The sequence below is a fragment of the Pipra filicauda genome, unplaced genomic scaffold (assembly GCF_003945595.2).
Source record: "Pipra filicauda isolate LSUMZ 115617 unplaced genomic scaffold, ASM394559v2 scaffold365_size864120_pilon, whole genome shotgun sequence".
NCBI classification, from domain to species: Eukaryota; Metazoa; Chordata; class Aves; order Passeriformes; family Pipridae; genus Pipra; species Pipra filicauda.
The window spans coordinates 820554-841362 of record NW_024104493.1 but is presented as its reverse complement, the minus strand read 5'-3'; the positions used below and the strand labels follow the sequence as shown (position 1 = coordinate 841362).

General features: G+C 34.1%; 1 protein-coding gene across 1 annotated transcript in view; it reads right to left on the bottom strand.

The window, feature by feature from the left end:
• The window catches only part of LOC114000854 (regulating synaptic membrane exocytosis protein 1), a gene marked incomplete at its 3' end in the record, with an annotated part of 250151 nt that overhangs the window by 15652 nt on the left and 213690 nt on the right, over positions 1-20809 (bottom strand). The window contains exons 19-25 of the mRNA XM_039384637.1: positions 20589-20651; positions 17167-17244; positions 16702-16815; positions 16150-16239; positions 10654-10737; positions 6364-6441; positions 4017-4088 (exon numbers count right to left, since the gene is read on the bottom strand). Coding sequence (XP_039240571.1) covers positions 4017-4088; positions 6364-6441; positions 10654-10737; positions 16150-16239; positions 16702-16815; positions 17167-17244; positions 20589-20651 — 579 coding nt within the window. The remainder of the gene's footprint in view (positions 1-4016; positions 4089-6363; positions 6442-10653; positions 10738-16149; positions 16240-16701; positions 16816-17166; positions 17245-20588; positions 20652-20809) is intronic.

Sequence of the window (20809 nt, the reverse complement as noted above, 5' to 3'; positions counted from 1 at the left end):
AACTGTTCAGTTGTTAGCTCCAGGCACATCTTCCCCTGCCCCCCTCCATCAAAGAACATTGCAAATCCCGGCTGCAGGACCAGGATTGACGTTTCAGATAGAAGTTATTAATTATGAATGCAAATCTGTTTTCAAAATGACAAACTGCAGAACACTCACCACCGCAGATACACATGACCCTAATTTTGGAACTGTTGAACTGCACTGCTTATAGCAGAAAGTTGGCCAAAAACTCTAGCTGCACCTTAAACACAGCAAACACAAGCTAACAACACATATGACGTAAGGACTAGACCAGAGTAGGCTGTGAATACCTAGTTTTATCACAAAGCATTTCTGTTTCTAAAACATACCTTTTACCTTTATTAAAAATACTAACTGCATTTCAATTAGTGTCCTAAAAAAGGACAATATGGAGGCACATACGTAATTCCCTGTTTCCCCAACAGTTTGAAATAAGAAATCTATTTAAGTATCTGTAAGTACTAAAACAGAAATATGGTTCTGAAGGAACTATAATGAAAATAAATTATATTATGCAGTAAAATGATTAATCATGTTAGCATAATAAAGCATAATTAATACTAGTTCAGTAATTGCATAGACTGCAAGTAAAGGATAAGCTGAAGCATTTCAGGTTTGTAGAGTGCCAAAGTATTCTAAATGTGCCTTTTTACTCTTCCCTGGCTTTCCAACAGTGCAGCATTTTGTAAATGGTGCTACTATATCTGCTGTTATTTCAGAAATTTCAACGGCTTGTGACATCATTTCGTTGTGGGGTGGTTTTGCTTGGGTTCTTTTTAATTTCTGTAGACTCACACATCCAGCATAACTTTCCCACAAATACAGTCTAAGTAACCAAGGAACTGTCTGGTTCATATGACTATCATACACTAAGAAGTTATCCTAAAAAAAACCCTATATATGAAATTACATGCAGATGCCTACCAAGGATAACAAACAGGTTTTGATTCAAAACCATTTCATCAGTAACAGTTTATGTGGAAGACCAGTCACAATGCAAAAAATTCAAGATTCTGTTGCCATTGCTTATATTCTCTCTTAAACCCTAACACTTCTTCAGCTTAACTCCTGGCTTGCCCTGGTGATAACTATGACATTCTTGAAGAGACTGAATCGGCTGATTCTGAAAGATGCTTATGATAATGAAGATGAGCTGAGTTCTGAAAATGCCTGTTTCTCCATGCTGAATGTAAAAGTAATCTATCCTAACTGTTGCACATAACCAGCTTTTAAGCATCTGTTTTATCAGATGTCTAAACATCATAACATCCATAAGGTAAATATGAATCCCACTCAGTATCAGAAACTTCTTGTTTGCTTTTACTATGAATAAATGCTTCAATCTAAAAAAGTCATCACGTCCTCAGTTCTGATATTTTTCATTTTAGAGGCTAAATATCCTGGAATTTATTTGAGAGCCTACTGAAACACTGTGAGTCTGTCCTGCCGTTACAGAACAGGACAGGACTTACCTGCAACTCAGAAACTTATCTCCTTCTCCAGTAATACTCTTTTTACAGACATGTCCCCTTCCAAGAGAAAGACAGAGGATCTGCTTAACTCGAAGATAAATAAGGCTCGAGATTTGCATTAGATGGGTTATTACAATGAGATGAATATGCTACCTGGGGTGCAAATGAAAAGAGAGCTAAAAGGCAACTGAAGAATAACTAGAATGGATTTAAGGACTTGCTGGCCTAGGAAAAAGATTTGTTGCTGGAAGGAAGAAGCCTGCAAATGGCTGATCTCTAGAATGAGACAAAAAGGAACAAGAAACAAGCATGGGAGACAATAAGGTAGTGAGAAAATGAGACAGAACTGAGATAAGAAGTATGAAGAGGAGAGGAATTTGGGGAAAAATGATACCTGGTGAGAAATGAGACTGCAATGAGCACATACATGTGTATCTCATCTCCAGGTTCCTCACAGAAGGTGGGAACACTGCAAGGAGTAAACTTATTAATTCAGCTGGCAATGGTCTACAGAGAAATCCTACAGGTTCCAGCTCTGCCAACATACAAGAAAACTCAAATTTCTTTCTCTTCAGACAGGCGCCTGAGTGACACATATTAAATAAAACATGCTGCCACCTAAGAAACTATAAAAAAATCCTAAGAATAAGACAGCATCACCAATCCAGTGCACCCCTGGTATCGTGTCCTATGCAAAATATAGAAAATACAGTTAAAAACTGTATGTATCCTAGCATATATGACAGGTAACGTCACATCTGGTATTTCTGGAGTCTTTAGTTAGGGCTGAAAGAAAACATTTTAGGATTGGGATGAACCAAATTTTACAAGTTTTGCTCAGTCAGACAAGAACAGAAAATGCTGGATTTTCATGTAATCAGTCTTAGTCCTTCTGAACATTTTACTGAATTCCATCTTGAAGGTTTATCTCATTGAATTAAGAGAAGGTTTAGGTTCTGTAAATTACCCTGAAAAGGTTGGCCTTTTCCCTTTTATGTACATTTCCTAAGCTATCACAATACATAGAAAATTTAATCTTACATAAAATGCTGAAATGCTTTATAGAGAAGCTGACAGCATGCTGATATGTTATTCCACTAATCTGCTTAACTAATAGACAAGGTTTGCAAATTGCAAAATAAAGAGCAATTCTTAGGAAAAAATAGATATTTGAAGAAGAAAGAGTCTTGAATTATATTTTATAAGAATATTAATTGCCTACCCTATTATCAAAACTTTTTGGCACTAGTGCAATATTATATCTATGAAGAAATACTGAACTACAGCGCTCAGACTTATTTAGACATTTTGTCTCACATCTACCACCGCGAATCATTTTAGGGAAACAAAAACCTACAGTATGGGTCATGGAGATGTAAAAAGAAGCAGCACAATTGATGTTTCCCTGTGCTCTTGTTCACTGGGCTCATTGCTGAATGGTTACCAAGAACCAAACCCCTTTCTAACTCTTCAGGAGTTAGAAAAAACAGGTGAAAAAATGGCTTTAGTGATCTCTGTGGCAAAACAGTCCCTGATTCAATCATAGCAAGGATTTCAGCCATCATTTAGGTAATTTCTCTTATTCAAACTGAAAAGGAAACTGGGTTGTTGTGATAACAGAATAATCAAACTCAAGAAAAATGTAACCATTGCTTTTTTATCAAGAACGATAATCTGGGACTTGAAGCAGTAAAACAAAATAAAAGCTCTGAAGTTTTGCTACGTAATGTGTGTTTTCATTGAAAACAGATGTCTGTGTCGTTCATGGAAGATTTTCAGCTCTCACAATGTAAACAGATGTACATTCCACCTCTGCTCATCAAGGTAACATAAATCTATTTCTGACAGAGGAAGGATCTCACCCCTCCTCACTGCTCTTATTTTAGCAAGACACAGGGTTTAAAATTTTACTAGATGTTCTTATGATTCAGTATATATCTTTGTTTTCTTCACTGTTTCTTAAAAATTTGAATATGTAACCCCATACCACTGTAGCATCAAAGTTAAAAGTTATGATGATAATACAAGTTCAGGAAAATTCAATAAATACAAAAGTTAAAGTTTCAGTGTTTATATTAACTCTATATAATGATGTTGAAATTTTCTATACATATTTAAATGTGTAACTTAACTTCGTTATATTTTAAAGTGAAATTAACTTGATCACAGACATTTTGAATTAATAATCTATTATATCTGTCTATCTAATCTATTATATTTTATCATCCTCAAAATTAATGTAAAATAAAGATTTTTTGAAAAAATCAGTGGTTAAGTGCAGAAATTAACTGCTAATCTTTACCATTGAATTTATCTGCAATAATGAATGCCAGAAAAATTCCATATGTATGCAATACAGTGCTAATAATAGAGATACAAAGTAAATAATACTGTCAATTACAACAACATTGCTTTGGGTACTGTCACAGGTGTTTTAAAAAAGTTGTATCAGAGGTATATTCAACAAACTGGAATCAGACTGATAATAGGAGATGTTTACACATCGATCAACAATCCTACCTTTCCGTTTCAGTTGCGGAGCCTTTCCTAGTTTGTTTTTGGCTGCTATATCTTTCCACTTTTCTGGACTGCCTGTGAAATGACATGTCAGAAAAGAAATAAACAAAGAACAAAAAGAATACAGAAATATGAAGATCATTTATTCATGTATTATAAAGGTAATAACAGAAATGGTTGACAGATAAGAAAGTGACAATGATCATCATGAACAGGCTGGTGAATTTGAGATTTAAGAGGCATTGCACTGATTAGGTTTGGTTAAGGCTCATGGTGTGAGAGTTATGAGGTACCAAAACAGGAAAGAAAACATTAATCCTGACTGAGCCTGCAACTAGTTCCCCCTTCACAGTCTGTATTTGATTAAAACAATGCCTCCTCATAGGCTATAAGTCAACTCATAACAGCATGAAAAACAAATTCAGAGTAGAAAGTAGGAATAAAGTGTTGCAGAAACTATCAGAAAATACTATTCAAACGTAAATTTTAAAATTGTTTTGAATCTAAATTTCAAAAGCAAAACAAATACTGCATCATAACAGATTTAAATAAGGGTGTCACTATATTAATAAAAACTTGGCTTTTAAAATTCTCAGCCTATTAAAACTTGTGAAAGTTTTTAGAAGCAGTTTAAACTGATTCTATTTTTTTTTCTAGTCAATATAAATAAGATAGAAATTTATTTCATTCCCTCACTCCATTTCTACAAAAATCTTTTACAGAATCCATCTGACATTTGGACAGTGAGGCACTAGTTACCTCTGACAGTCTAAGCGCTTACTTTGATAGTAAATAAGAACTATGAACAGCAATATGAGTCGATACATGTAAGAAGAAAGGTAAAGTCATATTTCATCATTACTACCCAGGACTATAAACATACTATGCAAATCTCTGCAAATCTTGTGTTCCAAAATTTTCTGTACTATCCATAGTAATGTGAGCATTTACAATGTAGGATTTACAATTTTAAACTTCTAAAAATCATCAATACTAGTCTTTTAGTGGTCAAAACCCACAGGAGAGGTCAAAACCAGGGAGCAATGATTATTCATTCATAGACCAGAAACTTTGACAAACTTTAACACTTGTAAGATCTTGTAATGATACAATCAACGTCATGTATTAAGCTATATAAGAATTACTGGGGGCAAAACATATAGATAAAAATAATATTTAAAGTAATATGTTCTCCTTTAAACCTTTGTGGTTATAAAGAGTAATCCAATGTCTGACCTGGAAGATACCTAAACAGCTGTGACACTAAATTATACCCAAAGAACATAATCACAGTGGATTTTCATTATTTGTACCCACTGCAATATTTGATGAGCATTATATTGTGATGCAGTATACTCCACAACAAAGAAAACATTGCAGCAAAATACAAAATGCTTTCTGCATAATGAGAGGTCATTACCTGAAGCTTTCTGGGTTTTGAAAGAATCTATTTTCTTACAAAAAAATAGTATTTCAGATTAAAAATTAAAATCCCTTTTGTCCTCAAGCTATTTTTTTCAGATTTATTCTTTGTATATTTTCATTACTTTTCAATTCTATTCCTTTACCAGGACAAACATAAGGTAGGTACACAGGAAATCACACATATTAAATGCTGCAGCTTTACGTAAAACCTACAGTTAGCAAAGTATTCAAAGTTAGGGCTAGATCCACTGTATGCAGCAGCATTATCATTCAAATTATGTCACTCTCTTCATTTTCTGTTTACTTGGTTGGTTGGGGCTACTTTTTCTCTTACTCCTTGTGTCACTTGCTTAGATTGTGATGTTACATGCAATGGAGAAAAAGAGCACATAGTGACTACTTTTAGTAGAATGGAAAAGCTGAGAGTAGGACATGCTTTCCTATGAAAAGTAACAAAATAATACATAGCCCTAATGAGCTGAATATACTTAGTTCTCTGCTCTCAGCGCTGTCCTTGGGAGCAGCCCATACTAGAAATTTCATAAAATCAGTTTCCTTTCTGTTTTCTTCCTCTTGCTAAGATGATGCTGTATACATTTCCATATGGCTCAACAGCCTACTACAGTGCTTGGAGTCCTGGCTCAGCTCGAGCAGGCATTGGCACGTGGGCATTTAGAAATAGGTGTCCTTTTGTGCTCACATACAGTGTACAAAGAGTGTGCTGGGGTAAGAACACTCATGTCATACTCAAATTTACCTCTTTAACGTATCTTTAAGGAGGATAAATATTATCCATGAGCAATACATGCATATATGTACTTGTACATAAAACCCGAAAAGAAAACATGTGAAAGTATGCAGAGCATATGAAGAATATACTATCACCAATACCTCATTTATCTATGATTTGAGTAAATAAGGATACCTCTGTGCTGCTCCAGGTTTAGCACTTAGGTGGTCTACACTGTCCTGTTTTGGAATGCAAGACTCCAGCGTCCTTGTTCTTCACAATATTTGGAAACATGGATGTGTATTTGGACAGAATGAGCAGAAACAAAGAGATGGTCACATGCAGTGAAGGTGGACACATGCAGTCAAATATATAAACCAAAAGCATTAAGGTGCTATCTGTTGAAAAAGGCTATATTTCTTATTCGTCCATCCACTGATTTAATCCAAAGACTGTAGGGAAATGTTAAAATTTTTAGATGCAATATCAACAGTCTAAGATGTAATACACTATAGAATGAAAGTCACAACAATGTTTTAAAAAACCTTTATATTCTACATGTTGAATGGCAGCACTGCAGTCTAATAGGTGCTATTATCCTTCTCCAGAATTAATCCATGCTATCGTTCATTAAATTAATATATAAACCTATACGGAACATCTTCCCTTACAAAGATGTGTATTTTGTCATTATACTGTGAAATTCTCCTGAAAATACAAGTAAATTTCATAATTTCATATATTTTGATGGGAAGTTCTTATTTTGTTACCAGTCAATCTGCTACAGTAATAATTAACAATAATTCAATAGCAAAGTAGAATAACTGACTGAGCTTTCTTTAAAAACAAAAACAAAACAAACAAACAAACAAACAAAACAAAAACAAAAACAAAAACAAAAACCAAAACAAACAAAACAAAACAAAACAAAACAAAAAAAACAAATGAAGATCAGACTATTTCTGAATTTCCAAATATCAAATTTGGATTTTAAAGATAAAACTCAGGAAAATTTGCAGTCCACTACTAATCTAGGTAATGTAATATATTTGCATCTATACCTACAACAAAGTGAGGAAATGCTGAGATTTCTCTTTTGGATCATAAATCTACCAACTGTGACACCAAATCAGTGATCTATGGGTATCATATATAGACAGGCACTTCATACTATTTTAAATACAAACCATTCAAGTTCATGTTCCAAATACCTACGTGCCTCAAAATATTTAACACTGTTGAGTGTAAACAAAATCTATAAAGAGAAATATGACAATATTCCTATCAAAAATAAGAATTACTATTCCTAAAGTGACAACATTATAATACAATTAAGTGTCTAACTTTTTAAAATTATTTATTACTGGCTTGTACAAGAGACCTCAGTGTTTTACAGTGAGTCTGCTACTTTATGTAGCCTTAAAGCCAACAAGAATGTCATGTTCAATACTTCCTGATTTTTACTGATGTTTTCTAAAAGGCTGGGTCTACATGGTATGTGAACATACCACAAATATTCTGAAGGCTTGTCACCTCCTCACGCTCATTCTTAGCAGTTCAGTTCATGTCTTGAAAAACTGCTTCCCTGATCAAGTCACATAGTGGTTGCCGAAAAATGGGAAAGGATCAATCAGACCAAATCGTTCTTTTACTGGTAGTGAACAGCATAGCAAAGCAAAGTCATGAAAGTACCAAAGGGGCACTTGCTCTACAGCTGGATTCAGGATGACTCTTGGATAAGCATTCTTATAGATGCACACATGACTGACAAAAGTTACTTCTCTTAACTGAAAGTATTTGATAATTAATTCTTTACAGGCTTTTTTTATCCACTCTTGGTTATATGCTGACAATATATGCAGACCTCTCAAAAAGAACAGTCTGAATAAAATTTCCACCTACCATTAAATTCTCAGCTTTCATTTCCCTTGTTTTTATCATCACTTACAATTTCAGTTTCACAGTTCTCCAGATACCAGTCTGTCTATGCTGTAGGCATTAGACATTTAAACATTCTAATTCTAATTTCCAGTACAAAAAAACCCCCCTAAAAACCTTCCAGCAACGAAGCTATTATGTTCTTTAAAATATCTTACAGAAATATATGATATAACCAAACATTTGTTAATTCTTAACACTGAAATAATACATAACTCATGTCTCAACTTGTCAATGTAATGAAAGAGTCACTTCTTTCTGATACAGCAAATGAACAAAGTCCAGAATAACAATAATCTTGCAAGGACTTTTATTAAAATTTATTTTAGAAATCATTATCAACAAATAAAATGTTGTAAAAAATTATCAAAATTGGACATAATGCATGGCATAGGCATTTAAGAACTGTATTCATAAATAGATCTTGACGGCACCCTATATACAAATTTGGCCAATTTGTAGGATAAATCTGTAATGTACTCAAATGAAGAGTAAGATGACACCTGTCAAAGTCAATTAATCTGTGAAATATTATTTGCAAGTGGTGATAAGTAGTTAGTTAGTTAGCCCTGCTGATCCATCAGACAGTCATTCCCCAACACCCACTGCTTCACTTTTCAAGTTGTTACAAGCATATCTTAAAAAAACCATAAAAAATCATAGAGCTGACTAGTGTTGGCCCACCGCAATATGGGAAATAATCAGAACAAATGAAAACTAAAAGAGTAGAAAACGAAGGTAAAAGTGCCTTTGATTCCCTCACTAATACTCTGTCTGCAGACAAGGTGGGCTACTACTTTGTATTGGACATGCAATGCAAAGAGTCCAATGTCCTCAGAATTTCTTTTAATCTGGGAGAAAGATCCCAGAACTGGTAGGCTGAAAACATTCATCAGGATTGAGGTCAAGCTAAACCCCTTCTAGGTTCATCAGTGACTTTCTTGCTGAGATTTGGAGACCAGATCGCATGCAAGACTTACAAACACAATAAGGCACCGACTTCACTTAGAAAATTAGATTGCTGTTTGTCCAACTCGAAATCCTTCCCATAACAGATTCTATATCCTACAGATGCTTTACTATAAAATGCTTGCTAACTGGTTTTAGATGATTTCAGTCTTTCTCCACAAAATTTCAGCTGACATAAAAAGGCCTACAATTTTGCATTGAAAAGAGCAGAATTTAGATGAAAACCTCATTTCACTGAAACGTGATATGATTATGATTTAATTTAAATTTCTGATCACAATATTTCATCATCTGATACTCTGAAGTCAAAGGCAATCTTTCCATCAACTCAAAAAATGAGAAAAAAAATTACTTAAAAATTCCTAAAAGTCCTAAACTACATTTTTAAACTATTAATAGCTGTCCCATCAAATGGATGTGTTGGAAAAATTTCTGGAAATGCAGTATCTGTAAGGGGGACAACTTTGAAATAATGTTTCACCAATTTAATTTCATAGTTTATATTGCTAACTCAAATAAGAAAATAATTGTCCTCCAAACACAATTATACTCTTCCTTCCTTGTATGAGAGGAATATATCCAGCATCAAGCAAACAAGATAAATCATAGTATAAATATTAGTAATGTGGATAGACTTTAACAGAAGGTGAGAACTGGCACCACAGTAACCGAGTTTTATCAGTATACCAGTCTTAGAGCTTCAAGTGCAACTTCATAATAGCATGTACAGATTATTTACATGAACCATCTGTATCCTGTCACTTACTGTAGTACAAAAGATTGAAAGGAAAAAATTTTAATTTGCATCTCAATAGTAATTATAATATCTGCTTAAAACAACCCCAGATCTAGCTGGCACAAAAATACCAAAAAAATTACTACTGCCAAAGTAATGAGAACCGCAAACTGATCTGATTAGAAAGCTCATGAGAAGTAAAAAACAAAGGTGCTTTCATCAATCACAGGGGATATTCAGCATAAAAATTTCTTTAAAGCCTTGATAGTCTTAACCAAAACCTACCTTATTAGGAACACCTGCTCCATGGAGACCATCCTGATTTGGACAGAATTTACAAACAGTGCCAATTTTTACATACATTAACTAGAAAATGTTAACAAGACTTCCAGGTTGTGGGTTTTTTCCCCCATTAGGAACAGTTTGTTAAGAAAAGAAAAACCAAAACCAATAAATATAAACATATATACGAGAATATGCTCTACAACAAATATTTATAGTATTATAAAGCACCACAGTGAAAGCACCACCACCATTTACAGAAGCAGGTCAAAACAGACTAAAGAACATTAACACAGATGATGTTCTGTTGTATCAGACATATTATTTCATGGCTTATGCCCATTCAGGCAAACAAAGAACTTGAAAAGATGTTAATTCCTAGGTGCTTTATAACAGTTCAACAAAATGCAGAGATGATGTCTAAACTGCTGCTTTATTTTGGGCTTCTGGAGGTTGTAATTCTTTCTCCGCATATATGCATAGTTCTAAATTTCAGTGTACTCCTCTGAGAGTGCAAGATGCAGTAAGCCATTTTTCAACTGGGAGGAGCTGACTAGTACCTGTCATCCTCCGGAGATGCATGCTGGATATGAATCCTGGGACTAGTAGGTCGTCTCCTCTCTAGGGAGGGGGACAATCTACCCCTGTTTGCCCATTCAATAAAACAGGAAAAAAAATACAATATTTAGTTTGCGATAAAATTAAATATATGGGATTTGGGACTGGAAAAATACCCCAAAAAGTAATAAAAGTCTGTAATTCAATTTTTTTAACAGTTTTTTCATACCCAAGTATACTTTTCTTAAGGTCGCTTACAACAGAAACATTACATCTGAAACAAAGAGAACGTATGCTCAAAGATGCAGAATTTAGACCAATATAAATCTTCTACATGGTGTACAATTAAGTTTTCAAATATTCTCAAATACTAGACTATCTAAAAGCCTGTCATTTGCATACAAATGTGCAATTCCAAACTAGAAGAGCTTTTCAAAACAATATGATGGTCATTTTTTCGTCGTCGTTTCGCTAAGCCCATCGTTCCTAGCTCTTTGCACAGAAAAATGTAATCTCAGTAAATATGTAGAACTATGAACTATAAGAAAAATTCCAGGGCATAAAGTCACCTTTTCTGGAATGCAGTGAAAGAGTAAAGGTAAATTATTTAGCTACAACTAAGCTACACACATTTGTGTACATGTACTTGGGCAATCTTTTATCATTTGGAAATATATATTGAAAGCATGTGCAGCCAACTTCCTCTTCTGTTCATTTCTCTTTATCCCCATAGTACATGCCATTATGTTACATAATTAAATTTAACAAAAAGGACCTGAACTGAGAATGAAAATTTGTGTATCATATGTTTTTTTTTCTTGAAAAAGCTCATTTAATTTAGAATTATATATACCATATTACAGACTCGACTCGTGTTGCTTATTTTATTGGGATGTTTTGTAATCGTAATAGTACAACTGTAATACAACAATCTTAAAATATAATGTTTTAGTGGTGAATAGCAAAATGTTTACACAAACTCTGCACAACTATCTAATATTTCCCTTTCTGAGGTATTTTTCCCGTCCATGCAATAAGGAAAAGGGTTTTATTTATGGAACATGCAAATAACAAAAATTTCAGGGACATTAGCATTATCTGAACAGTTAGGTAGGTCTTTCAGAAGTTTTAAGAGCAAATAGGTTGTTAGTAGTTAGTTTCTTTTTCTCTCCAAAGCAAGGGTTAAAAAAAATGTTAATGCATCAGTGCACTCAGTCAAAGCCCTTAATATGCTGATATCCTCTACAAATATTAAAGAGCATTTGATAGAATTAACTGGGTCATTGAGTATGAGCTTTGAGAACATGCTCCCTTTCACTAAATGTTGAGTGACTGTGAGCCACAGTACAACACAAACATGTAATAACTTACTTCTTTACATGGTTGAAAAGAATTGGAAACACAATATAAGGCAGACCTAATGCAGTTATTACACTGTACATTATTTTAAATGTAAATGGAGATATTCAACACAACTGTGAAAGGCATGCACCATAAAAATCAACACGAAATCAGGACAGGTCTTAATTGGATCAAGTGGCAGCTCCAACTTCTCTGTTATTTATTTATGATGAGGTCATAGATAACTGTTGAGCTTTGTCGCTTGTTCAGGTGGCAGTGACCAGATGATAGCAAACATACCGTTTTGATTCCTACTGCAGTGAAGCACCTCAGAACAAATCTAACACAGCTCTGGGGCAAGTATGCTGACCCTGTGAACTAACCCCTGGGCTGTGCTCCTTGGTTTTATTTGCTCAGATCTCCACCAGCTAACCTCTCAGGCCAAAAGCATACAAAAACTACCAGTCTATACAACTGCTCTTTTTCCAACTGCTAATACACACAACAATTGATTGTAACATAAGAAACGTAGATGGTAAATAAAAGCCATACTATATATTATTAAGTGACTATCACTGGTTGCAATCTTAAATCAGTCTGGGGAAGATGCTACTATGATGACAAGCCATTGCTGAATGAGTTCAGCCCTTAAACCTCATGCCTAGGTGCTTTCCTGACTGGATGTTGAAAACAAATTTCTCCATTCTAAAGAAATAGCACCCAATTTACAAGAAAAAAAAAAGCAGAAATTTTGAGACACAGTGAAAAAAACAGTAAAAAAAAACATACTAAAGGAAGTAGTAGCAGGAAGAACATTTTTAATGGCATTAGAGAACATTTATGACTATATTACAAACTTAAATAAGCCCTGCAGTTCATCATAGGATCTTGAACAACACAATCAAAAAACCCAAACAAAACAGCTTGGAATAAAAAGGGGGATAGGGGATGGGAGGTAGGAAGAGAGAAAAAAAAAGGCAGTCGTGGTGCAAGGGCACAGTGGTATTTGTAGGGACTGGATATTTTTGAGTGTCCTAGAGTACAAAAAGAGAGTGCAAAAGAGAAGTATATGAAGGATTAAGCTCTCTACCAGACCAGTTCATTTACCAAAAAACTTTTAGCAGCCCCTGTTAAGGCAAGGTCAGTTTGCCATGCAAGTTGTATGGATGTTACTTCCTCAAATGTTGGAACTTAAAGACGTAGAAAAGGAAATTTGCTGTTATTGCTTTGGTTCTGGTTTAGTGCAACTAATAAGACTTGTATATCACAAATTCATATATACAGCTGGAAGTATTTTTCTACTAGTATAAATGGGTCAATAAAATTACTTTTACTGGCAAAGCAGCATCTTAAAAACCAGTAACTACTTTGACCCTTCCAAATTACATGAATGACATTGTAGAGAGTTCAAGGATCAAAACCATTTCCACAAAACACTGACACAGAGAAATAGGGCTCTACTGTCCATTGGTTACACACAATCAACTTAACCTTTCTGTTAAAAAAGGATGAAGTGGTCCATTTTAGCTCTTGATTTCAAATACAGTCTAATTTATACCTCTGAGACAAAAGGTTAGGGGGAATAAGTAGAAATATTCCACCTATTCCATAGGTGAACATACTCCTAATTTTGTTGAAGAAAATATATAAAGCCATATTTAGAAGTTTGTATTTTGAGGCATAAATGTCTAAACTTTTAAACAAAATCTACAATGACATTCATGAAGGGGAGAGAGGAGAAGAAATATCATGCAAACAACTAACAATACCTTCAACATTGGTCCCTCAAATATAATGATAAATGGTGCTGTAGATTGGAGTTCACAAAACCATACAGTGTTTCTCTTTGATCCAAGCAGGACCAATGCTACACCTGATGGTTGTCTCATTCTTTTCTTAGTTTCCAGTGATGAAGACAACCTTTGCCATATCATATATTACAGTGTTTCATCATACCTGCTTTCAGAAAAGGTTTCCTAGGGCTTAAGAACTTGTTTTACTGTATTTTAAGTCTTCTGTTCTCATCTTGTCCAGCACAAAACCAAAATGCTTTCTATCCTGAACTTAATTCTGTTCTTCAAACTAAAGACTCCTCTATCATTACATGCAACTGATACCTAACCTCATGTTAAAATGTAAGCAGGTTCCACATTCAACAGTGGAGAATTAAATCTTTTAGCAAAGAAGTTTTGCTTCCAGCAAAACAAATAGAATAATTACATGTGCTTCATATTTTTAACATAATATCTTCCTCCAAAACTTGTGCTGTATTGGAAACACATCTTCTATGTTAGAAAAAAGGAAAAAATGTATGTCTTAAATCCTCTGCCAAAGCCACACAGATTTTATTATTTTCAGTGAAACATCAAAAAAAATCTGAATATGAATTTACTAAAAAAGATCTGATGAAGGATCCCAAGTCAAAAGCACCTGTTTAGGACTTCTAAATACTAAGAAAAACTTTCATAGTGATGGGCAAGTTTTCTGGATCAGGTCCACTGATGATTTGGTAAAACCACATTTAGTAGCAATAGAGGCCATTAATAGAGACTAAACACTTTTCATTACGAAGAGCTCATGAAAAAAGTTTCAGGTTCTGCACAGTGCCATTGGACAGAGGTTGCTGCACATGAATTAAAAAGACATAACAGAACTAGTTAACATCAATGACAGATGTAGTTTTGAGTATAAGATTGTAACTAGATAGTTTATAATTGCCAGTTACTGCTTCATTGAATATTCAGCTTGATGGGTGGCATCTTGAAATAAGCACAAAACATACTGCTCATGTCCATATGTTATTACATTAAATAACTTGTTGTAGATGAATGCAGCTGTATATATCTACATCATATTAATATGATGATACAATTTTTTAAAAAAAATCTAGAACAATATCCTGTATTTCAATCTGAGTGGCTTTACTTCAGCTGAACTTTTTTGTTGTTTTTTTAATAACGATGTTCCTATAGAGTCTTGAGCTCAGTCTTAAAAAGGAATGAACTACTGTAGATCCATCAGAGATATCTCAGCAGAGCATTAGTCACTCCTCTGCAACAAAGGTACAACTTGAAAAGAGCACAGTTCCAGCCGAGGAGCAGTGGGAAATGTGGAGAAAGGAAAGGGAAATTTCAAATAAAAAAAGGAGAAACCCTATCTCAAAGAGAAAAGCGCGTTCTTAGTGCCTTTCTTCACATGTCCTCTCCCACAATAAAGAAAATGATGTAACTGTTACAACCATCATACCGTGGGTTGACTGGCAAAACATTATCAACTGCCACATTAGTTAAATATGTATTGCACAGATGAAATTATAATTCCATCCTATTTCCACTCAAAGGGAGCCTATTATAGCCCTTAGTGAACATAAAATCTCACTCTAAAATGGTATAACTCTTAGCCAAAAACACAGGTGATTATGAAAAGTTCCCTTGTGGAATCATTTCACCTGTCAACTACACGAGCAGTATTTGATTCACCTAAAATTTTGAACCAAGCTATTGTAATAGTAAAAATACAGAAAGCATGCCTGCACAATATATGTGACACAACAATATTTCATATAAATTGCAAACATGTCTTCTTAAGACTTCTGTGAACCTTAATATAATGTCATAGAGTGAAAAAAAACCTGATGCAGTGATTTGCCTTGTAATCGCAAAAGCAGAAGTAGCAGATTAGATTAGGAAAGCAATGAAGTTTGGTTGTTTTGTAAAAAATATATCACTAAACAAACTGCAGCTCTGGTTTGAAATATGAGAGTTTTATAATCATTTATAATTTATGCCACTGCTTTATTAGCAGTCCACAGAACAATCAAGAAACAAATATAAAACTTTTTAGCAAATGATGATGAAGATTCACAACCAGGTGATAAGTTTCAAAATACTTAACACTGCAATGCTATTATCAGCATACTGAGGACTTTTGTAAACAATGAACATCAGCTTGAACCAAAACAAGGAAAGTAGCCAGAAGCAGTTATAAACTCCAACACACAATTTACATGACATACATGAATATAGGAGTAAAAATGTATACAAATACCAAAGCAGACAAGAATGTACGAGAATGTAGAGTACTCATATGAAGAAAAACAAAACTGATAAAGATCACCAGCACAGATGACAAGAAATCCATAAGTTTTTATTTTATACCTTTCTCGTTCTGGTGAATGCAAACTAGTATCTGGTCTCAAGCAGTTGGTACTAGCACTCCTAGCCCTGTCAAGGGAGGGCTGCAGTTCACTAGTGCCAGTGCATTGCATCCAATGGTAGAAGAGAAAGAAAAAGAAAACAAAGAAAGGAATACAATGTTAGATATTAACTCATAAAATAATGCTCTCTTTACAGAAAATGTAGGATCACAATGATTTAATTAAGGAAAACATAAAAAAGCTGACTGGATGATAGTGTCAAGATTTGTTTAGAAAACAAAAGCAAACAAAAGACTGCTAGAAATTTTTCGCAAAGATTGTTGAAATGTTTAAAACTGAATAAGACAGAACAGCATCCACTTGTAAGAAAAGTGGAATGAGAAATACCAAACAATAAATTTAAATCTTTATTAACAGCAGTAAATATTAAGCCAACATAAAAGAATGTGATACACTATATGTCATGTGAAATCCCTTTAGAGTGAAGCTTATTTATTCTGCAAATCCATATTAGATACCAAACAAGGGGGGGGATTAATCCTCAGTTTCTTACCTAACCGGCAGATCATCTCCAACTTTCGATATTCGTGAATTAAGGCAATCATGAAGGAGTGAAATATCCTGTCTAATCACGGATTTGGTCTTAGCACATGCAGGAAGAGTTGAGCTTTGTAAATTAAAATTATTTAAACAAAATGAAAGTAAATTGGACATGTAACAGAAATTTCATACATAAACAAAAGAATGTAGGAAAGAAAACCATGCAACATAAAATTTTAACAGTGAAGACAACTTCATCTAATACAAAGTAGCTTGGTTTGGATTTTTTGTAATGTAGGCATTAATTTAAACAATTATATGATGTCATTTTAGGATTTGATCCCTTATGTTTCAGTTATAAAAATGTATGAAACATTTTATGTTTGGGGTTTTTTATTATTTAATAAGTCTCTTCATTTTTTATAAAAGGAGCTTTGAACTCTATAGGAGTTTAAAGGGGACTCTAAACACTTCTTACCTGTACAGGTTCCAATGAGTACCATTTTCTAGTAAAGGCATCTTGGGTGGTAATGTTTTATAGTGCCTAACAGAACTTCTTGAATGTGGTGGGACAGAAAAGAAAACAGAACAAAAAACAATATGCCAGAAATAAAAAGACAGATAAAGGCAAGCCAAGACTGACCAGAATGTAAAATAAATGCATAATATTCTGTATTATATAATATTCTGTATTTATAGTTGTATGAGTAGATTTCTCAGTATCTGTTTTTCTCAACTACTGTGACAGCTAACCGGGCACAAATTTTTGTATCTACACTTTTCTTAATACAGTGGATGAACTCATGGTAATACTAGTACAGATGAGATGTTTTCTTGAAATGAAGGTAATCTAAATTCCATTTATAGATACTTTAAATTAAAATATACAGGCTATTGTGAAGGATTAAGCTGATATTAAATTTGCTCTTTATTTCTCTAAGAGATGCCTTACTTAGACCTACAGACTTTAACCTCTCCAGTATCTAAACATGCAAATCTTGCTAACACAGGGATATACAATATTACAAATTTAACTAGAGATGTATTAGCATCTGGCTTTTTGAATGTGGAAGTCTTTTGAAAGTTTAATTTCAAAATTTAACAGTAATTAAATGTTATTAATAATAAACTAAAAAAAAAAACCTTAGGAGATCTACTACATCAGCCAGCACAGCAGCACTGAGGTGTTACATGACAAGATGTCTAAGATAATCATAGATTTTAGAACAGGAAATGTTTTACTGTACCATCCAGCTATACCCAATGAACAAGGTGGAAATTTAAAGGTGGACAATGGCTGCTGAATGGGAATTATGGCCATTTAATGGTTAGGGGTTAATAAGAAAATTCTAACAACTTTCTACATTCCCTACCAGGACACAGGTGCAGAGCTATTAGGAGAAGAACCAGCAGCCTTGAGGATTTTGCAGCATCAAGAACAGTCTGTCCTAATAGGACATTTTCTTTACTGTTAAGGCTTGAACCTCGACACAGCAGATGAGCATTACAAACCTGGCTGTGTCACAGACAGATGAATCAACTCTCTGCCTGGAAATCCTAGTGTTTGTAAAACCCTGAGGGATTTAATAGTGGAGCTTTGACCCTTCTTGTCTGAGTTTAGTGGCCACCACTGGTGACGTCTCTGTCAGAGGTGACTGTAGCGTTGCGAAGGAGGAGCAAAGGAATGGTTGTCCATCAGGTCAATTATGGCATAGGAGCAGATACTACCAATCAAAGTAAGAGTGACTTGAGGCATGGAACGTGACAATCAATGGTCTATAGCAAAGGTACAGACCTTTCCACCATTTCTACTGTTAGTCAATAACTGCAAACAGATGGACAGGATGGACAGTTTGGACTAGTATTATTCCTAGCTGGTGTATTAAACTCATCATATTTCTTAACTGTGTAGCTTGGACTACCTAATTTCTTTCATTTAATAAGAAACCATTAACGTTTCTTTCCTTTTTGATGCTGAAGATATCTTGACTACTAATCAAGACATTATCCAGCAAGCTGTCTAGGAAACAAGGATAAAGCCTTATAATGTTTCTGACATGAATTAAATGTCAGGTTGCTAGAAATAAGCAAGGATAAAAGATGGCATAGAACAAATTTTTGGTGAAACTGTTTTTAAAAGTATTCAGTCAAAATTTAAAAAAAAAAAATCAATGTATTGTCTTCTATTGCCTTTATATTCACCTTCAATACATTATTATAAGTACCATTCTGTTTTATAGTATACCATTCCTATTACTTTAAAAGGGTGAATTTGTTAGTTTTTTTGATCATTAAAAAAACCAGCAACAAATGGAATAAGGAGAAATGCAAGAACAGGCTATACTCTCTGAATTCAGTGTCACTCGTACCTAACTCTGTTGCTGCCCATGCACAACTTTTAGCTGGTTAACTGACCAGAATTGTTTAGTGGATTTGCAAAACTATTGGAAAGTTATAATGGTTGATCAAAGTGCATCAAAAGTTCATAATAAAATATTAATTAATTGAGAATTTAAGAATTGTGACTGAAAAATTCTAATGGCAATTGTAATCTTTAAGAGGGAAAGGAGAAAGCTCAGGGCTGGGGGCAGGAGGGGGGTGAAGCTATAGAATATCATCAGAAAGGACACAGGAAGGAGGCAGGAAAAACTGCTATTATATGACAATAAACATATATAAAATAACATTTTAAAATAAATTTTTAAAAATAAACCCTAAAAAAGCCTTTTTAGCTGAAATATAAGAATGAAGATCTTTCTACTGATAATAAACACTTAAGTTTTAATTTAACACCTTCACTGATGAACAGATCTCGCTGAAAAGGTTCATATTTATTATTTTAGCTTTATACTACTGTGCCTTCTAACAGAATCCTACCAGAACATCTTCAATACTGTTTCAAATTTGGTGACAAAAATTAAAGTAATCCAAGGCATATTAAAAAAAATAAGCACTACTTTGGAAGTGAAAATCCTACATTAAGTAAATGAATAATGGCACTAGACAATATGGTTTTAAGTTTGATGATTTTAAACATATACACTGATGTAAAGCTTTTAGCAACACCCAGATCTTGAACAGACAAATGGATAACTACCTGGTTGAAGGAGTTAACTACTTTAAATTCAACCTACATTTTTACTGATTCTAAATGGAAAATATTCTATGCAATTTTTAATAAGTGTATCAGACATGGTGAAAAAAATGGTGGGGGAGCAGAATTTGGTTTTTTAGATGAAGATATTTCAGTCCCATTTAGTTTCACAATTTTGGGAAACGATGAGACATGGAGCTCTGAGACTTGGATCAAGGCATTAATGAAGACTGAAGATGAGCCCAAACTACAAAGTTTACATCTGGATCCAATTGATAGAAAAATTTTTAGATGTAAAACCAAGTAATACAAGACTCCTCAAAGCTGGGATTCCCAGTAAGGCCCTGTAAATCAATGTTTTTTCCTCTACATGTGACTAAATCAGCATGAGATTAGGTGTCACAACAAGTAAAGGTTGTTGAATTGTGTGTGGCTGTAATATAAACACAAAAATGCAAATAAAAGAAAACATAAAAACAACTGAAAATGAATGTTTGAAATAACAATGCTGTCATGCATTGGGAGTTCAGGACTTTTGTGACTACACTGAATATCCACCACAAAATATAACTGCAAAACCAAAATTTCTTCAACTGCTTTAATCCTTACTACTGAGGTTCACAAGCACATATACATGTCTCAATCTGAGTTAAAACAAACAAACAAGATCAATTGACATCTGGATCACAAGGTACTTGGAAGTTTTTTATTTACTGGACTAAATACCACCATGGAAAACAATTTGGGCACACAAAGTATAGACAACTAACCAGATGTGTTCATGATCACCAAATTCCTGTATTTACCTGATGGTATGTAGGCACTCAGCACTTCTTCCTCGTTTTGCTCTGGGCAGCATAAGAAGCTCACTGCACAGACAGGATGGGTGGTGAGTGAAACAGATATAATTATGAAGCATTAGATGACATGGGTTATGCCAATGATATGCAAATGAAAACATAAAAAGAAACAAGAAGCAACCACCCAGATAGATAGTCTGATAACATTCAAACTCCAACTGCACTTC